The sequence below is a fragment of the Trichechus manatus genome, unplaced genomic scaffold (genome assembly GCF_000243295.1).
Source record: "Trichechus manatus latirostris isolate Lorelei unplaced genomic scaffold, TriManLat1.0 scaffold00184, whole genome shotgun sequence".
NCBI classification, from domain to species: domain Eukaryota; kingdom Metazoa; phylum Chordata; class Mammalia; order Sirenia; family Trichechidae; genus Trichechus; species Trichechus manatus.
In genome coordinates, this window is record NW_004444120.1 from 3352576 (window position 1) to 3371683 (window position 19108).

Consider the following 19108-nt stretch of genomic DNA (forward strand, 5'->3'; position numbering starts at 1 on the left):
TGATGCTCCCTTTCTAGCATCGCTGCCTCACGTGGTCTCTTTCCATTGCTCCACCTTTAGTTAGATGTATCTTAAATTCTCCTATTCTTAAGTGCATTGCTCTCCAGTAGTATCCAATTAAAAGTATCAGTTGCTAAAGTCTTAAAATTCATTTCCATTTTAGTAAGAAATTTTATAAGACTGAAAAATCAACAGAGGAAAAAAAGAATCAGTGGAGCTCTTTTTGGATAGAAGTGCTTTTAGCTTATATCCTTTATATTGGTGTACAGTGGTTTCCTAGTTTTAAGAGCTTTGTCTGAGATACAAACATTTATTTCCTGGGGTATTGGAGACATTTTTTGAGGTTACACATTCTGTGTGTATCTTATTTTAAAGAATGAATAATGAGAATAAGCAGCCATCTTGTGTTATCAGACAAAAGACCCTAAACAACAGTTGGGTATTTGGAATTCAAGATCACCAATGAAAAACTCATTAGTTTATAGGTGTATGCCTAGGAGAATGTCCTGTTACATCTAATTAAATATACAGATACATAGTCATGTAGGCAATGAAATTATTCTAGTTGACACGATACTGTATTGAATCCAGAGGTAGGATTTATCTATAAGAAATAAAATATAAAACTGAATTTTAGTAAATGTGAGTTAAGATTCTATGATATGACCAACAACAAATTATTTAAGCTCCCTGACTCAGTTTTCAAATTGACAAAAATATACATGACAGAAAGGAATTGTTCTCTTAAGAGGTAAATGTGATACCCGAGTGGCAAGCAGAAGTAAAATTCACCCTAAAGGAAAAACCTCTATTTCCGATTTCTTTTTCTTTCAATTATTATAATGTCTCATTTTTAATTAACAGACCCTAAAAAACCAAATCACACTCCTGTATCAACGATTGGTTCTTCTCAGCCTGTGACTCGGCCGTTGCAACCCATTCAGCCAGCACCCCCTCTTCAGCAATCTGGGGTGCCAACGAGTGGACCATCTCAGACAACGATACACTTACTACCTACAGGTAAATTTACCAAACCGGTGAACTGAAACTTTAGTTTTGACTACAGAGAAACATGATTGGAATTGAATGGAAAGGTTATCAGAGAATTAAGCATAATTCTCATTTTTTTTTTTTAAATTGTACTTTAGATGAGGGTTTACAGAGCAAATTAGTTTCTCATTAAACAATTAATACACATATTGTTTTGTGACATTGGTTGCCAACCGCACGACATGTCAATACTCTCCCCTCCTCAACCTTGGGTTCCCTATTTCCATTTTTCCAGCATTCCTGTCCCCTCCTCCCTTCTTGTCCTTGCCACTGGGCTGGTGTGCCAATTTAGTCTCATATACATGGTGGAGCTACATGTATTATTGTTTGTTTTATGGGCCTATCTGATCTTTGGCTAAAGGGTAAACCTCAGGAATGACTTTAGTATGAATTAAAAAGATGTCCAGGAGCCACACCTTTGGGGTTTCTCCAGTCTCTTTCAGACCAGTAAGTCTGGTTTTTTTTGTGAGTTTGAATTTTGTTCTACATTTTTCTCCAGCTCTGTCTGGGACCCTCTATTGTGATCCTTGTCAGAGCAGTCAGTAGTGGTAGCCAGGTACCATCTAGTTGTGCTGGACTCAGCCTGGTGGAGACTGTGGTAGTTGTGGTCCATGAGTCCTTTGGATTAATCTTCCCTTGTGCCTTTAGTTTTCTTTATTCTCTCTTGCTCCAGACAGGGTGAGACCAGTGGAGTATCTTAGGTGGCCACTTACAAGCTTTTAAGACCCCAGATGCTACTCATCAAAGTATGATGCAGAACATTTTCTTTATAAATTGTTATGCCAGTTGACCGAAATGTCCCCCGATCTCATTGTTATTTTGAAGACAGTGTACATCTTTTGAATGGAGTATAACTCAACTGACCCTCTTAAGTAGCTGCGTTGGTAGAAAGAAATATTAGAAAGAAAACTTAAAGCTATATATGTCTGTGTCATCTGCCACTGTAACCTGAGAAAATAAATGTAGTTTCTTTAGAAAGGGTGAGTATAAAGATTAGGTCTGAGTATATCAAGGAAGTGACTAATCAAACAAGGATTTTTAAATGAGTTCTAACTTCAACTAGTTTTAACTGGCTTAACACTACCATGAATATGGTATATGCCAATATTTTACTTGCCTACTGCTCAAGAAGGTATAAATCAGAGATTTTGAGGATGTATTCTATATCCTGTTTGCTGTTTTTAAGCCAGTCAAGACAATTCGTCTTCTTGGTAAAGCAGTTTATTGCTTAAAGATTTTACCTACAGACTACTTTTATAAGCACTCTTCTCAATAAGGAAAATGTTGAGTTCTCGTGGGATTTTATGCAGTGAAATCTTTCTTGAGAACACCAAAGTAATTTGTAGAAATAAGGATATTTTCTGTAGTGATTTACCAAATGATTTATTAATGTAAGTTTAGTAATTGTGTGGAGTTGTTGGATTTCAGAATTCTAGATGCTTACCCAGAATTTTCTATCAGTTAAATTACATTTCACTACATTGGCATTGAGAGTCAAAAGAATGGTGCTTATATGGCTTTATTTCTAGTGTAGAGGTTTTATGTAGATTCATGTATTTAAATGCTATTGTTCTATCTAAATGGCAATTACTAAGTTCAACTGTAAAAAACAAAAACAAAAAAATTAGCTGCCGTCCATTTGATTTCTGCTCATGGCAACCCCATGTGCTTCCATAGAATTGTGTTCTGTAAGATTTTCAATGGCTGAGATCTTTCAGAAGTAGATCTCCAGACCTTTCTTCTGAGGTGCCTCTGGGTTGATTCTAACTGCCAACCTTTGGCTAGTAGCTGAGTGCTTAAAACTGTTTGCACCACCCATGGACTCTCGTTCAACCGTCGGAGCTGCGTTACCTGTGTCTCTTTCCATTTATACAAAGTTACGACAGTCATCTAATTTAGATTTTTAGAATGAAATGTCATTATATAATCCCATGTGCAGCATATATACTGGAATAAGGAGTAAGGGAATTAAGAAATAAGTGTTCCTTCCTCCCTGTATAACTCCTCCTTTCTGAAGGCTCACATTGAAAGCTAGGATGTGTAAAGACTGGGGAGTCTACAGTAAAGAAACTTTTTTATGTTTGTTATATCCAGCTTTTCCTCCTAATTTAATTAGAGAACCCACTTTTCATATGAAAGTAAATCTATTGTTCTTATTATATAGTTAATGCATAATCATTTGTAAAATACGATTCCAGTGTAGAGAGTTATAAACAAAAGGTATTAACTCTTAAAATCATCATTATTGTGGTTGCGTGCTGCCGGTGAACATTCACGACTCCTTATTTGACAAATATCTATTAATACTACTCAAGGCATGAATTGAATGTTTAGTGTTTTGAATAAGAGATGGGCTAGATCACCTGAAAAAAATGTGAATTATAATAGCCGGCTGGTTTCTTGAACTATGGTAATACAGAGTTACTCTTTTGGATTTATACCTCCTGATAGAAGACCCAGAGGAGCCCATAATTCCACTCTGCTGAGAACAATTTAAAATTGAGGAGAGACAAAATGCTATTTTAAGTTATACTTTAGAGTCTAGACCCTTATCTTTTCATGCTTATTATCTAGTCAAACTGAAAAGTTGAAAAGGCGTTGGACATGGTTGGGGTGCTCTTTTCTTCTGAAACATGGATTGCACTAATATTATTAAGCTTGGTTGGCCCTACCGTTCTTACCTTGCAAGTTACAAAAAGTGACTGTTGTTTCTGTTTCTCTTTTTACTACAGTTTGCACTTTATGCAAAGATAATTGCCATTTAATGTGTTGTTTGTAACATAGAATATCACATTCTTAATGTATTTTTCTGTCTTTTGTTAGCTCCAACCACCGTGAATGTAACACATCGTCCAGTAACTCAGGTTACCACAAGACTCCCTGTACCAAGAGCTCCTGCAAACCACCAAGTTGTGTATACAACTCTTCCGGCCCCACCAGCTCAGGCTCCCCTGCGAGGAACTGTCATGCAGGCTCCTGCTGTCCGGCAGGTTAATCCTCAAAACAGTAAGAGACCTTTTCTTATATGTGGCGTCCAGTTATATATAGTTCTGTTCAGCATTTAGTTGTAGTGGCTTATATTGACGGTAGATTTAGCAAAAACTGCTTGTAATGTTATATTAGCAATTCATTTTTTCCCCCTTAGGACAGTTAACCAGAGAAAATTGGACATTTATACCATATGATTTGTGCTCCATGTGTTGTCTTCAGTTTAACTTTATTTATGTCCTTTTACTATCCCAGTACCTTGTATGTTGACCTTAAAGTGTGTTGGCCTTACTCCACTCTATTAAGAGACACTCTACCTAATTAAAGTGGGAGTCATCAGTTGCGACTTAGCCAAATGATAGAAATAATGGTAAAGGACAGCCTCCAATGAGAGAGAGTCTTAACTTAAAGGTATGGAAGGTGGCTGAAAAATGTTAAAAGAAATTTGTAGCTTTCACATATGTTTTATTTTCTTTAGTAGTAAAATATACAAAGAGAAGTTTATATAAAAGGTATAGTCAAACTTTAAAGAAAAATAATAGAACGATTCCCCTGTGAACTCTCTACAACATTAAGAATAGTTATCTGTATCCTATAAGCCTCCTGTGTGCCCTTCCTTAATTACATCCCTCTCCCTTTCCATCAGAGGTAACCACTTCCTTACTTTTGTATTAATCATTCTGCTTTTCTTGCATGGTTTTATCACCTGTGGAGGTATCACTAAAAATATATATGATTTAATTTTGCAAAACTTAACAAGAACAAATCTAGCCGTTTTAAAAAAAAACCTGTTGCCCTCGTTGATTCCGACTCATAGTGACCCTACAGGACAGAGTAGAACAGCCCCATAGCGTTTCAAAGGAGTAACTGGTGGATTCAAACTTCCAACCTTTTGGTTAGCAGCTGAATGCTGAACCACTGCGCCACCAGGGCTGCAATAATGCAGTTACTGGGAGATGACTCCTGGGAGAAAATTAACTGAGCAGAGTCTGGGTCATAGTGTGGCTTCAACTTTCACAGGAGTTTGTAAGACCCCTCCCTGGGGAAATCAGTCAACAGGGTCATGAATGAGTTCTGGGAAACAGGGCTCACCACAGTCAGGGTATCTGGCAGAACTGTAGTATGGGCACAGTACTGAATATTTGGCAGGAGTATGGCAGGGTAGTAGGTGACTTTGAATTCCGTGCTTTTGTTACCTCGGTGTATGTCAAAACAGAACACTTCTGTGGGGTGCAATGAGTATCCTCAGCTGATCAGTAGGGCGTGTAGGGCAAGGGAGAAAGCTCATTAACACAAGGGAAGGGTGACTTACTTAAGCTTTCCGTCCTGGTTAAATGGATGGCACAACAGGGATCTTGATGAAAACAGCTTCAATTCATCTGTCTTTTGAGGCACACTGCTCCAGGCTGGCCTCATTGCTCTCTACATGTGATACACAACCAGTGTTCTAGGATTTTTGCTCGTAATCCTTCTGGTAGATTACATTGACTTCTCTCCCATGCTGGATTTCCTGTTCCTTGCATCTCATGTTTTCCTCTTTCTTGATTTTCTCTCTCATTTTGGTGACACACATCCGCCAGTGTCTACTTGAGAAAAGGTTCATGGAAGTTAGATTTTTCGAGTGCTTGCATATCTGAAAATGTCTTTATCCTCATGTTTGAATGATAGTCTGGCTGACTGTAGACTTTTAGGTTGGAAATATTTTTCCTTTTAAATTTTGAAAACATTACTTCATTGACATTGTCCACTAAATACAGAATAGAATAAAATTCTAATTTTATCCTTCAATTTTCTTCTGTAGGTGTCACAGTTCGAGTGCCTCAAACAACTACGTATGTTGTAAACAGTGGACTAACGCTGGGATCAGCGGGACCCCAGCTCACAGTACATCACCGACCACCACAAGTGCATACTGTAAGTGTCCACGCTTGGCTTTGCCAGACTCTCAGCTGTAAAATTTTCTTAAGAGTAGTTTTGTCAAAGGGAAATGATAGGTCTGTTTTTCCAGCAGGAGTTTAAGAAAATTCGTCTCATCTTACCATTATGAACAAATGTTTCTGGGATACAGTGGTCATTGCGGATCATCGAGTTTGTCTGTACTGTACAGAAAGAGTCTACAGATAGAGCAGAGGAGCTAAAGAGACCACTGCTAACTCATGGTTCAGTTTAAAAGGATGTTTTCTGTTTTTTGATGCCCTAACCTTATTCTTTTCCTCAAAACATTCTACCAGTTCTAACCACTACATTGTCATCAACTTATTGTTTTTAACAATCCAGTGGTATTTAGAATTCATTTATTAAGAGATACAGAGAAATCCAAGGATGTGTACTCAGATTATGCCCCCAAAACAATGTCACATTATCCTATGATATGATTGTAACTGTGTTTGGTTGATATGAAGTATACCATGTAAATGGAAATGCTAGTTTTATATTAGAGAGACTTAGCAAGACTAATGTAACAACTTTTTACCTGGGAAAACATCCTTTTTAAAAAATATTTATAGTGATTGCTACCATTTATTGAGTGCTTACCATGTGCCAGGCACTGTTAATATACGGGGTCCTCACACAGGAGTGCTTTAGAATAGTTCACTGTTGCTGTCCTTTTTTATAGATAAAGGTACATAGAAGGATTAAGTAACCATACCTAGTAAGTGGAATAGAACGCATGATTCCATTCCTAGAGCCTATGCTTTTAACGGCTACTATTTTTCTTGTCGCACCACAGTGAGAAAAATCAGTGTCATAAATGGAGCACTTACTATATACTGGGCACTTTATGTGTATTATCTTACTTAATCCTCAAAACCCTGTGAGGATTATTATCATTTTTTGTTAGAAAAGGATACCGTGTCACAGAGAAGTTAAGTGATTGCTCAGTGTCATCACCCAGTGTCAGATCCAGCCCAGTTTAAAAAAACTCACGTTGACTGCATCAGCCTGAGACCAGAAGAACTGGATGGTGCCCAGCTACCACCAGTGACCACCCTGACAGGGAACACAACAGAGAGTCCCGGAGGGAGCAGGAGAAAGGTGGTGTGCAGAACTCAAATTCTATTAAGAAGACCAGACTTAATGGTCTGACTGAGACTGGAGGAACCCTGGAAAGCATGGCCCCAGATTCTCTACCAGCCCAGAACTAAAACAATTTCCGAGGCCAAGTCTTCAGACAGGGATTGGACTGGACTGTGGGACATAAAGTGATACTCGTGAGGAGTGTGCCTCTTAGCTCAAGTAGATACAAGAGACTAAGTGGGCAGCTTCTGTCTGGAGGTGAGATGGGAAGGCAGAAAGGGTTAGGAGCTGGCTGAATGGACATGGGGAATTGGGTAAAAAGGAGGAGTGTGCTGTCACAGTATGGGGAGAGCAGTTAGATTCACATAACAATGTATGTATAAATTTTCATATGGGAAAAAATAAAAAATTTAAAAGGAAACGGATTAAATTAATTTTAATAATACATTTTATTTAATCCAATCTATAGCAAAGATTCATTTCAATATATAATCAATTAGAAAACAAAACCCCCCCCAAAAAACCTCATGTTGTCTGATCCCAGCACTTTCAGAATATTTTCACTGTGCTTCACATCTGACCCTATTAGGGTATGTGGCATATATATCATTACTGTTGTTTACAACTGGAAATAAATTTTCATCACATATTCCTTCAAAAAATGTGTAACAACAAAATTCTTTATTATTTTATACATTTGACAACCAATCAAAGCCAGCTTGTCTGTCTGCCTGCCTTCTTGCCTGCCTGCCTGTCTGCCTTCCTTAAACAGAATCCCATTTTATTGTCTTAGAATAAACTGTGTATCTCTTAGAGAAGAAGCATTCTTTTTTTAGTTTTATTTTAATGTAGTGTTTAAAAACTTTACATTTGAATTTTCAAACATATATGAAAGTAGAATAATATAATGGTAATGGTGTCCACATACTGCCATCGAATTTCAACATTTAATCTGTAAAACTTTAATAAAAACCTCATTGCAATGGCAGAAACAAACAAAAAAAAAACCTTTGGGGTTTGAACAGATTCAGAATCTAGAATTTTAACAATTACAATGGATATTACAGGCCTTTTAAACTATTATCAAACTTCTTAAACCCCTGTGCCCCCTCCAATCAGAGTTTATGGATTTAGCCATCTTCTTTTACATCTTGCTAACTGTATGTTTATTTAATGTTATTTATTTAAGTGATTACAGTAAGTTATCTTAGGTTAAAAATATGATTTGAGAGGAAATACATCAACGCGGACAGTACTCAAATAATTTCTACTTAGCTTTCAATAATCAATCTAACTAAATTTGATTTCTTTTCTGTAACTTTTTTTTTTTTTTTTTTTTGGCTTCTTAACTACGGATTGTACGTTTTTCCAGACATGTAGATGATTTTTTCCACTAGGTATTTGAATTTCAGCAGCACATTTGCATTCCATGGAATTATTCAGCATATCCTTTTTGAGTTCTTACCGTGTGCAAATTACTGCTGCTGAACTTTGAGAAAGTATGGAGATTAAAAAGATGCCATCAGACCTTATCAGTTCACTATTCAGCATATGCAAATTATCAGTGTAATTAAATACATAGTAAAACATTTTTTATATAATGAATTTCAGTTACAGGAGTCTTATTTTTGTAACATTTCCAGTATAAAGGCAGTGAACAATGATATATTCCGCTTGGAAAAAAAAATCTTTCATATCCCTAGTTCCTGGCTCTTGCTTTAATCTTTCTTAAATTGCTACAGTATAATTTTAAAAGCCAGATATGATGATGATGATGACAATGTTCTAGTGTTAGACAAATCAGTGTATCTTCCTAAGCTTACTGTTCATGCGTTTTCATTGTCTGGCCTCAGCCTATCTTTCCAAATTTATCTTTCACTATTTTCACATAGTCTGTGTCCAAGAAAAAGCTGACATTTGTTCTTGCCCATAAATCCTCTCATTTTCCCATTCCCATGTTTTTGCTCATGCTTTACCCATTGGCTGAAAGGTACACAATTTCTGTATCTCTAAGCCTATCTTCAAGGTCCAATTTAAATGTCACCTCTTTTATACAGACTGGCACAGTGCTAAGAGCATAGTAAGCATTTGGCATTAAATGTGCTTGTTTATAAGAATATGGTACTGTCTTTATATGTCAAAACAGCCTGAAAATGAAAATATAATTGAATTCTCAAGTTTCATATGATAAACTGCTACCTATGATATTAAAAAATGTTGCTTTATACCAAAATGATAATCTTGTAGCATAGAGAGAATTAAATAGTAAATTATTTTGTTAAATGATTTTTTCACTTTCTCAAGATGAAAGTCCATCAGCAAGGTCTTTTATTTGCTGAGAAAAAACTCAGTATTTTAAGTCTAGGAATATAGTAGAAGGACCCTTAGCACCATTGTATGTGGCATGATTGGTCGGAAGTCACCAAATAGAAGTTGCCAAATTTGGTGTGGTCAGAAGGCATGTATTACTCAAAATTCTTAATGTAAAATTATATCTCTTGGTATGATCTCTAAGGTGTTGTATTTCTAGCATTCTGAAATGGTCTTTCTGTGGTCATTATAAATTAATGTGGCTCTTGTTTTGTTAGGAGCCCCCACGCCCTGTGCACCCAGCACCCTTACCAGAAGCCCCACAACCACAGCGTCTGCCCCCCGAAGCTGCCAGCACATCTCTGCCTCAGAAGCCACACTTGAAGTTGGCACGAGTTCAGAGTCAAAATGGCATTGTACTGTCATGGAGTGTCCTGGAGGTGGATCGAAGCTGTGCCACTGTTGATAGCTACCATCTCTATGCTTATCATGAGGAACCCAGTGCCACTGTGCCCTCACAGTGGAAAAAGATTGGGGAAGTCAAGGCACTTCCTTTGCCCATGGCATGTACTCTTACTCAGTTTGTATCTGGCAGCAAGTACTACTTTGCAGTACGAGCCAAGGATATTTATGGACGATTTGGACCTTTCTGTGATCCTCAGTCAACGGATGTGATCTCTTCTTCCCAGAGCAGTTAAACCTTGGAGCCTTTATCTCTGTTCCTCTTTCGAAAGTTCCACTTTTTGGTCTTGTTTTTAATCTTGTGCATGATACCCACTGTAAAATCAGCGTTCTGCAAGAGTTCTTGGACAGATGTGTCTATACACTACATTTGTTTTTAACCAAAAGTAAAATAAACTCAGCCTATAAAGCAAGAATCTATTTTCCTGGACAATTCAGGCTTCAAGGTTTTGAAATGTAAATGTGCACCTTGCTTTTAGTTTTGAGGCTGGGGAATATTTGTGGGTGTTTGTGTGTGTTTTCCTTATTTACATGTTTCTCGCAGTGGAATCTTCCACTTTCATTCTCAAATTTACCTCTTTTCCAGCGAAGTAGATCAGAGGATCTGAGGTATGTAACTGGCATGATACAATTCTGCTTCTGAGGGATCTGTAGGATCATAGTGAATGATTTAAACTGAATCTAAACAAAACCCAAAGAAAGAAAGAAAAAGAAAAATGGCTAAATAGTTTAAAATAGGTTAATTTGAACACAGGAAAGGATCTGTTCATCTTTCTTTTGTCTCTACTGGGTTGTTTATTAGGTGAAAAAGATCTCAGCGGCCCCTCCTTTTCCTCATTGGATGTTTTAAATTTATTTTGTGCCTTAAAGACTGACTACAAAAATAAACACGGCCATATGTCCATTGTTGTTTACTCTTCCCTCTCAGCCTTTCACCTTCATTCCTCCCCCATCTCCAGCCAATATACCCTTAGCCCCACAAGTAATTTTTAACCCAAGGCTTATATATATATATTCTCACCTGTGGTATCATTAGATTTAACTTCAAAAGTTTGACTTGCTGTTTTCTTCTGTAAGAATATGGATGCTTTTGTTTTTGGTCACTATTTAAATTGACTCTGTGTAAAGTGAACGAAGAGAAAACCAGATTGTGTAAGAAACTTCTCCTTCACACATGTTTTACTATCCATGTTGTATAGTGTGCTAGAGATTATGAAAGAAATTTCAGTTCACTTTATCATCAAAACCTAGTGTTCTTTCAAAGGAAGAAGTGATAAAATTCACAAAGTACAGTAAACTAAAATATCAAAAGGAGAGCTCAATGTCCTCTTTATTCTCTCATCAATTTTCCTGTTTTAACCTTTAAACTTTGTTTTGATGGTGCCAAATTGAATCTCATTTACCCTGTGACAGCTTTGAATAGAGATTAAAGTGTACCCTTTTGGGTCATTTTCTGTAACAATTAGATATAAACTCTTGTGTAACTCCATTCCTCTTCAAAGTTAATAGAATTCAGCGTAGATCATGGATTTTCAACGAGTGCCAGTTAGACTGGTTATCAGCTCAGTGTTGAAGTGTAGATAGTTTAGTACAGGAAGGCTGGGTAAGTTCGGGGATGAGGGTATGATTGGGAATGTTTTTAAAAGAATTAATGGAGTTTGTGAAATAACTTTTCACGTCATCTGCCTCTTGCCATATTTGACTTCATATTCCTACTTTCTCAAATTAGTCATTTTTTTCCTGGAATTAACAGGAGGGAGGTATCCCTCCTATTAGTGCTGTTTTGTTTGCAGCTTTGATTTTGTAATAGGAATTATTCTGGTTGTAAAGTTCTCTTTAGAGAAAGTTTACTTTCACTGAAGGTCATGTACTGTCATCTTAGTTGTGAAGTTTGATGCTGAAGAAGGCCTACAGATTGCCAAAATGTCAGTGCTCTGAAACCTTCCTTTCACTTTCTGAAAATGAGACCACAATGATCATTAGGTTTTGACGACTCAAATTTGCCAACCAACTATGTAGATGTTACTCAATTCTAGGACTGATTTTAATGATGATGGTAAAGAAGTTGTCAATGTCATGACAGTGGACATTTCAAAATGGAGAAATTGATGATCTCCTGGATGTATATGAACACCTGTCTATATCTGCATGTATATACATTCTTACCTACAATGGTTTCAGTGTGGATTATGTGTTCAAGATGATTCCTGTGTACAGAATTATTAGAAAGCCCATGTTCAAAATTGTTCTGTATTGGCCTGTTCTATGGTCACGTGACAACTATTTGCTTACCTAGCCTAGAAAAAGTTCCCTTGATAAATGTTTATGTTCATTAATCCTTAAAAAAAAAAAAAAAAAGCTTTCTTAGCATATAATCAGGTGAGAAAGCCCAGTAGAATGAAAACATTTCACTGTTTTAGCATATATTGTGTGTTCTCTATCAAAGGAAAAAAAAAAAAAATCTCAAATAGTAACCTGAAAATAGTTTTACTGCAGTAAATCCTTAAAACTTTTTATTCCAGATGGTGGAAGGAAGGTATAAAGAGAAGATTGCAGTGGTTTAAGGAAAGAGTATATGGGCTCCTCAAATTAGCCTGCCGTGGGATTTATAGGCAACAGCTGTATTAGATGTACTAATAGGTACTAGGCCAGAATTCCAAGCAGTCATTTTGGGCAGGTTTTAATGTTGTTGAGCGCTGGCTTTTTATTCAGTTTGTCTCTTTTTGGAGAGAGAATGGAGGACACAGCTAGAAATAGCTACTTAAAACAGACTTCTGGTAGCAGTTCACACTCCATGGTACCTTTTTTATTTCACGGTACCTTTTCACAAAGTATTACAAATAAGCTCAATTATCCCATTTGGGGAATACAAGTTTGCTACCTTTTTAGCCTGATGATACGTGTGTAAGTAAGTGTTGCCCTGTTGGAAATCTTGGAAACTTCTGATGTTTCAACCTGAAGCATAGGATGTGTATATGGCATTTAAAGGTAACAGTCATGTTTGTTATTCTCAACTTTGCACTTTGTCAGAGTAATTTTCACCCTGTTCTAAGTGTGACTCTACTGCTTTTTAAAATTATGTTCTTGCCAGTAAATTTATAAACAGCATTCAAAGAAAACATCTGTTCTTAACAGTTAACTTTATGTGATAACTATATCCCTCTATTTCTCTGGATTCACTCTTAAAAATATGCAGAATATTGTATACTGTTTAACACAGTATAAGTTTAGGAGAGAAGTGGAGAGTGGACCTTTCCTCTTTGAAAAGTAAATTATTTATTGAGAGACCATTTGCCTCACAGAGAGGTCTTCCCTACTCACCCCCCGCCCTCCCCCACCTCCATTGCCAGATAATACCTGGAAAAGAATGACCAAAAGCAGGGAGCTTAGAATCTTCCTTGGGTGCATATATCTGCAGAACTCCTTAGGCTGATTGCGCCATACCGTTTTCTTACTGTATTGGATACAGTAAGATAGATTTTTGTTGTTTGTCCCTTTGCGTTAATTATTCTCAATCATTTATGCAGCAAGGTTAGTGTTAATATTGCATGATAGGCATATATCTTGTTCCGTAAGTTTTCTAGTACTGTACAAGATCAACAAAATAATGCCTGTGGTATCCTCATCTCTCACCTTACATACTGTGATCTTAGCACAGTAGAGTACTGCAAAGACCTTCTAAGTGTTCTCCCCGACTTTCCTTCTTGGGCTATTTCAGTGTCCTGTGATTATTTTTTTATTTTAATTTCTTCACGGACCCATCATTGGCCAGTTTTATTCTGATTTCCAGTAAAACCATGTTCCAGTATTAGATTATTTGCAGATAACTTTATCTAAAATCACCATATGATTCTGCCTTCCTATTTCCTGGGCAAATGATGCCTTTTGTAGGGGGAAGGGGCAAAAAGAAAAAAGAGCAGTTCTCATAAGGTGTTTTTGTTAGTGTGGCAGACGTACCTGCTTTCTGAAACTCATCCGTCCCCTTGAGCCAGCCAGTGGGGAGGAAGAGGACAATACAAAACACGTTTTGTCGTCTCATTCAAATTATTTTTTCATGTTCAAACAAGTTTTTCTTTGTTTCTTATTTGTAGTCAGCTAAGTATCCATGATTTAGATTTAAATGCTGTCTTTTTTTTTTTAAGTTTTGTTTGTAAATAAGGTAACTGGGCAATTAACTGCCTTTTGAGGATCCTGACTTTAGTATTTTATCAACCATTTCAAAATTAAATATAAAAATAAATCCTTTGTAGGGAATTTGCATCCTGATTTTTCTTTATTGCAGCTGAAAGTGTAAATAATAAGGCAATGTAAGACCTTATGTCTAATATCAACTGGGTAAAAGTTGCCCTTTTTATTAGGTTTTTTTTTTTTTTTTTTAAATGTACAGTAGAGTGGTGTCTGTATAAGTGTTAACTGTAGTGGGGTTTTGTCCAGCAAGCCTGAAATTTATACTTTGAAATAAACTAGTGGGTTTTTAATATTCTGAGTACTCTGATTCATTCTGATTGTTCTCAGCCTTTGTGTTTCTTTCTTTTGAAAATCTCCCCCTTTGTTAAAAATCACCTGACTACTAGCTGAAAGGCTGGCAGTTCAAACCCCTCCATAGGCACCTTGGAAGACAGGCCTGGCAATCTGTTTTAGAAAGGTCACAGCCTTGAAAACCCTATGGAGCGGTTCTCTGCACACATGGGGTCCACGTGGACTCTCCATGAGTTGGAACTGACAGCAACGAAACAACATACTATTATACAATATGTTTGCTCAACCTACCTGGTAATTCCATGGCTCTCAAACAACATGCAGTTCTCCAGCATTCAAAGAAAAGTTACTGTGCATTGTCGCTGCCCAATTGGATATGCTGCTTTTAACTAATGTTTTAACTAACTGTTCAGTGGGCTGATTGTACCATATATTTTCTTACTGTATGGTGTGTTAACTGATTTTTTGTTGTGTCTTTTCTATATTGTACACCTAACCTGCACTACAAAAACACTCAACTGATGCCCGTTAATGACCAGAAAAATCACAACTCCATCATCCCCTAGGGCTTGATCATTGAGTATATCCAGCTAGAGGAAGGGGAAAGAACATAGAGGAGTACAGGTTCTTACGTGACAAGTCTGGAAATGGCACTTATTCCATCTCTGATTCCATGGCTAGAACTCAAGACACCTGGCACCGCTACCCAGGGGAACCTGGGAGAATAGGGTCTAACTAACTATGTGGCCAGGCATAAAAAGAGAGTATGTACTTTGGTGAGCCAGGGAGTAGTTCTACTCTCTTGTGGTACATAAACTTGTATGCTGAAGCCTGGTATTGTTATTTGTCATATTTAATATTGTTTCTACAGTGCTCTATAATAGAGAATTTACTATTAAAATCAGTGGTATAAAGTGAAAGTGACAGACTGAATTTAATGTATTTTATTAAGATTAATTCTGAAGGGAAAAACATAGCTAAAATAGTGCCTTTGGTATCTTATTTGCAGCCTTGTATTTCCTCATCTCCGTCTTTCATTTTCTGTCAAGTTTCAACGTTGGTTGCATGGTGATAAAATCAAAGTTGTAGGCCTCTGGCATACCCTGATGGAGAGTTTTGTTGAAACGATTCCAGTAAAAAACAGGGAGGCCATTTTGTACTGTGGGACCACTAATGGCATAGGCTGTCAACTTTGATGCTAGATACATATCTGCCACCTGGAAAGGGAGGAAGGAAACATTTTAGAAAACCATTAAAAAAAAAAAAATCCATGGCTTTTTTTCCGTCTGTCTCCAAAGTCACAATATTAGCCCCTATGAAAACAAAATTTTCTTGTAAGATTTTACATATCTTTATATGATACTCTTCTGTATCCATTTGGCATCTACATGGGAACTGACTAGTGTTAACAAAGTGTGAGGTCTGTAGTCAGATTACTCATCTTCAGAATTCTAGTGCCAAAACTTCGAATTACTTAACCCCTCTGTGTCTCAGTTTTCTCATTTGTAAAATGGAACTAATAACCCTACTACATAGAGTTGTCATGAGGTTTAGTGAGAGCAAATGCTCAGCAGTGCATAGAATCCCTTAAGTCTGCAACAAAAATTACTAGGGCAGTAACAAGGGTTTTAAAGTAGAAGGAATTCACTATAAAAAAATGAGCCGTGTTCTCAAAAACACCTGAATACTGGGTGGCAGCGTATCTTGACCTTGGATGGGGAGGAAAACGTCTTACAACTTCTGGTTTTCCCCACTATTCTGAAGAGCTCTAAAGAGAGAAATTATATTTTTGAAATATATCCTTCAGCAGAACCTTTTCTGATGACAAAATGGTAGGCTCCTGTCTCCAAAAGAAAGGAAACTTCCCAGTGAAATTTGGCAGGTGGGAGCTTGGCTTGCCTTCTCCCAGGCAAAGCAGTAGAGGTAATTTTCTTTGTGTATTCTGGCAAGAATGTTTGCAAATACCATTAAAAGCAAATAAATACAAAACATTCATTGGGGCTTCATATGTGCCAGATTCTCCACATCCACTGTCTTTTTTTTTTTTTTTTTAATTACACAGCAAACATTGAGAGTCATTAAGGCTAAAGCTTTGCTATCATATAGCTAAAAAGTAGGCTGAGCTGGAACTCAGACTATTCTAAAGCATCATGTTCAGGCATTGAAAAAAAAAACCCGTTGCCGTCGAGTCGATTCTGATTCACAGTGACCCTATAGGACAGACTAGAACTGCCCCATAGGGTTTCCAAGGAGGAGTGGCTGGTGGATTCCAACTGCTGTCCTTTTGATAAGCAGTGGAGCTCTTAACCACCGCCCCACCACGGTTTTCGGCTGATAGAAAATGTGTGGGGTTGGCATTCTTGTGCATAGTTTTCTGAGCTGAAGATAGAATGGTTATCTCAACTCCTAACAGGTTTCTTCCAGAATTTAGGACTAGCAGTTGGAGCCCTGGTAGTGCAATGGTTAAGAGCTATGGCTGCTAACCAAAAGGTTGGCAGTTCTAATCCACCAGCCACTCCTTGGAAACCCTATGGGGCAGTTCTACTCTGTCCTATAGGGTTGCTATGAATTGACCCAACAGCAATGAGTGGTTTTTTGGGTTTAATGTTTACGGGAGAAGCCCTGGTGGTGCAGTGGTTAAGCTTTCAACTGCTAACAGAAAGATCAGCCGTTGGAACCCATCAGTTGCTCCATGGGAGAAAGATGTGACAGTGGCAGTCTGCTTCTGTAAAGATTACACCTTGGAAACCCTATGAGGCAGTTCTACTGTGTCCTATAGGGTCGCTATGAGTCAGAATAGAATCAAGGGCAACGGGTTTTTTAGCAATGCAAATGAAAGGACGTATGCCCAAGCCAAAAGTGCAAAAGGATGTGGTAGAATGATTCAGTTTCTCCACCAACCAAATGGCTAACTCATCCCCTGGATAACAGAGATCCAGTGCTGTGCAGGTAAATGTTTAACAACCAGCTCTCTGAGGGATTTGTAGTGTTTGCTGATTTCTGTAGTGTAAATACTTCCACCATGGCCAATTTCAAGCTATCCACATGATAGTCAACTGGCTTTAACAACTGGCTTTCACAAGCCTGTACAAGCGAGCTTCAGCACACCACTGAACACCTAGTTATATTAAGAGACACACCACAGCACTTCACAGTTCTAAAAAAGAGAAAACCCGTTAGTGCTTAGGGCATCTGGTTCAATAGTTGTTCCGTCAGCTAAATTCAATTCATGTTTCATATGAAATCACACTGCTCTCAGTAACGTCTCTGGACTTCGGGCCTGTCTGGTAAAGACTTACCATCCTCATGACCATCATGATCATTTACATCTACAAAATAACCCACTAAGTACTGCTGTAAACATTTCGTAGATATTAACTGTTTATTCTTCACAATGATATTATGAGGGAAGTACTGTTATTTCCATTTTACAGATGAGGAAACATTACCGTTCAGTGGTAGAGCAGAGACTTAAAGTTAGGCAATGGGACCTGCCATCAGAATCTCTGAAAAAGCTGATTCCTGAATTAAGTTTACAGTTAGAGACAGTACTGTGCTTTATACCACAAAAATCTTCTCAGCACATTTGCCTTTGAGTGAGTCTCAGTACTGGTGGGAGTTAAATTCAAACGTCAATAGCATGTTACCTTCGTGTCATAGCAACCTGCAGGGACTGGGTTAACTGAGGCGAGGTCCCCACGGCAGCAGATGGTACTACAGGGATCACCATTACTGTAAGGATCCTCCTTATAATCTAGGAAACAAAACAATGGGGAAAAGACTGAGTACTGGCTGTTCTGAGATACTTTCAGCCACAGTGAGCTTTTTCAACCTGTTAAAGCCTAGGTAATCAGTATATTACTCATAGGTCGACTCACCCTAACCTGCTCCCAGATAACAAAAGTCTCCCTTGGTTTGTACTAGGGAGGATCAACTGCTAATCCCCTGCCCTAGGCCCAGCCTGTCCTCAGGAAGCTTGCTTCGTGAAGAGTGGGTGGAAGAGAGATAATAGAGGATAGATATGCATGAATCGGCATGTGAGAGAATTTTTCCAACAAAAGAAATACAAATTTGACTTTGATACTGTTAATTAAAACTACAGGTATTTACTTTTTTTTAGCTGCTTTGACCTTGAAAGGAAACCTGTATTGGGGCGGCTGGGGGAAAAATACCCTACATGGGTTATTTCTGGTTTTCCATAAAATTTTTTCAACTAAAAAATCTGAAGAATCTTCTTCCCCTGTTACGTTATACATAAGGACAAAATTCTGTTTGGTTGAGTATAAAATATGTTTAGTATTAACTGAATACTAAATTCTTAATAACTTCTTATAATTCCTTTTAGTATAGAGACGATAAACTTACATGAATTCTTTATCCAAGGGGAAGAAAAGGAGTTTTGAAGAAAGTCTTGAGAAATGTGCTACGTACTGTTGTATCGCATGATATATTTCATAGACGCCATATCAGTCACTTTTCCTTGATCGCGCCGGAAGATTTTGGCTCGTGGAGCCATTTCATAAGAGTAGTCCATACCCAGCTTCTGAACTAACAGTGGATAGCCGCTCCAGTTGTAGATCTTTTCATGGAAAGGAATGTTGTAGGAGGGCCAGTATCCTGATTGGGAATGGAAGGGGAGGAAGGGTGGAGATGAGAGGGAGAGAGAAGACAGAGGGAACCCATGAAGTCAGTTATTAATGATGATTTTGAGAATTGGCACAGATGTGTAATTACATAATGATACTGTATAGAAAATAAAACTCTGAATGTGAACACTGGGAGCCAAACCAATCTTTTTAAA

At 37.6% G+C, this 19108-nt stretch overlaps 2 protein-coding genes across 10 annotated transcripts in view; one reads left to right on the forward strand and one right to left on the reverse strand.

Annotated features, from left to right (window-relative positions):
• Positions 1-12186, forward strand: part of ATF7IP (activating transcription factor 7 interacting protein) — a 121109-nt gene extending 108923 nt beyond the window's left edge. For all 7 annotated transcript variants that reach the window (XM_023741588.1, XM_023741589.1, XM_023741592.1 and 4 more), the window contains exons 12-15: positions 865-1020; positions 3874-4056; positions 5840-5952; positions 9645-12186. In XM_023741588.1, coding sequence (XP_023597356.1) covers positions 865-1020; positions 3874-4056; positions 5840-5952; positions 9645-10064 — 872 coding nt within the window. In that variant the 3' untranslated portion in view covers positions 10065-12186. The remainder of the gene's footprint in view (positions 1-864; positions 1021-3873; positions 4057-5839; positions 5953-9644) is intronic.
• Positions 12187-15222: 3036 nt separating this feature from the next.
• Positions 15223-19108, reverse strand: part of PLBD1 (phospholipase B domain containing 1) — a 100213-nt gene continuing 96327 nt past the window's right edge. For all 3 annotated transcript variants that reach the window (XM_023741594.1, XM_023741595.1, XM_023741593.1), the window contains 3 exons: positions 18739-18924; positions 17955-18061; positions 15223-15524 (listed from right to left, as the gene is read on the reverse strand). In XM_023741594.1, coding sequence (XP_023597362.1) covers positions 15342-15524; positions 17955-18061; positions 18739-18924 — 476 coding nt within the window. In that variant the 3' untranslated portion in view covers positions 15223-15341. The remainder of the gene's footprint in view (positions 15525-17954; positions 18062-18738; positions 18925-19108) is intronic.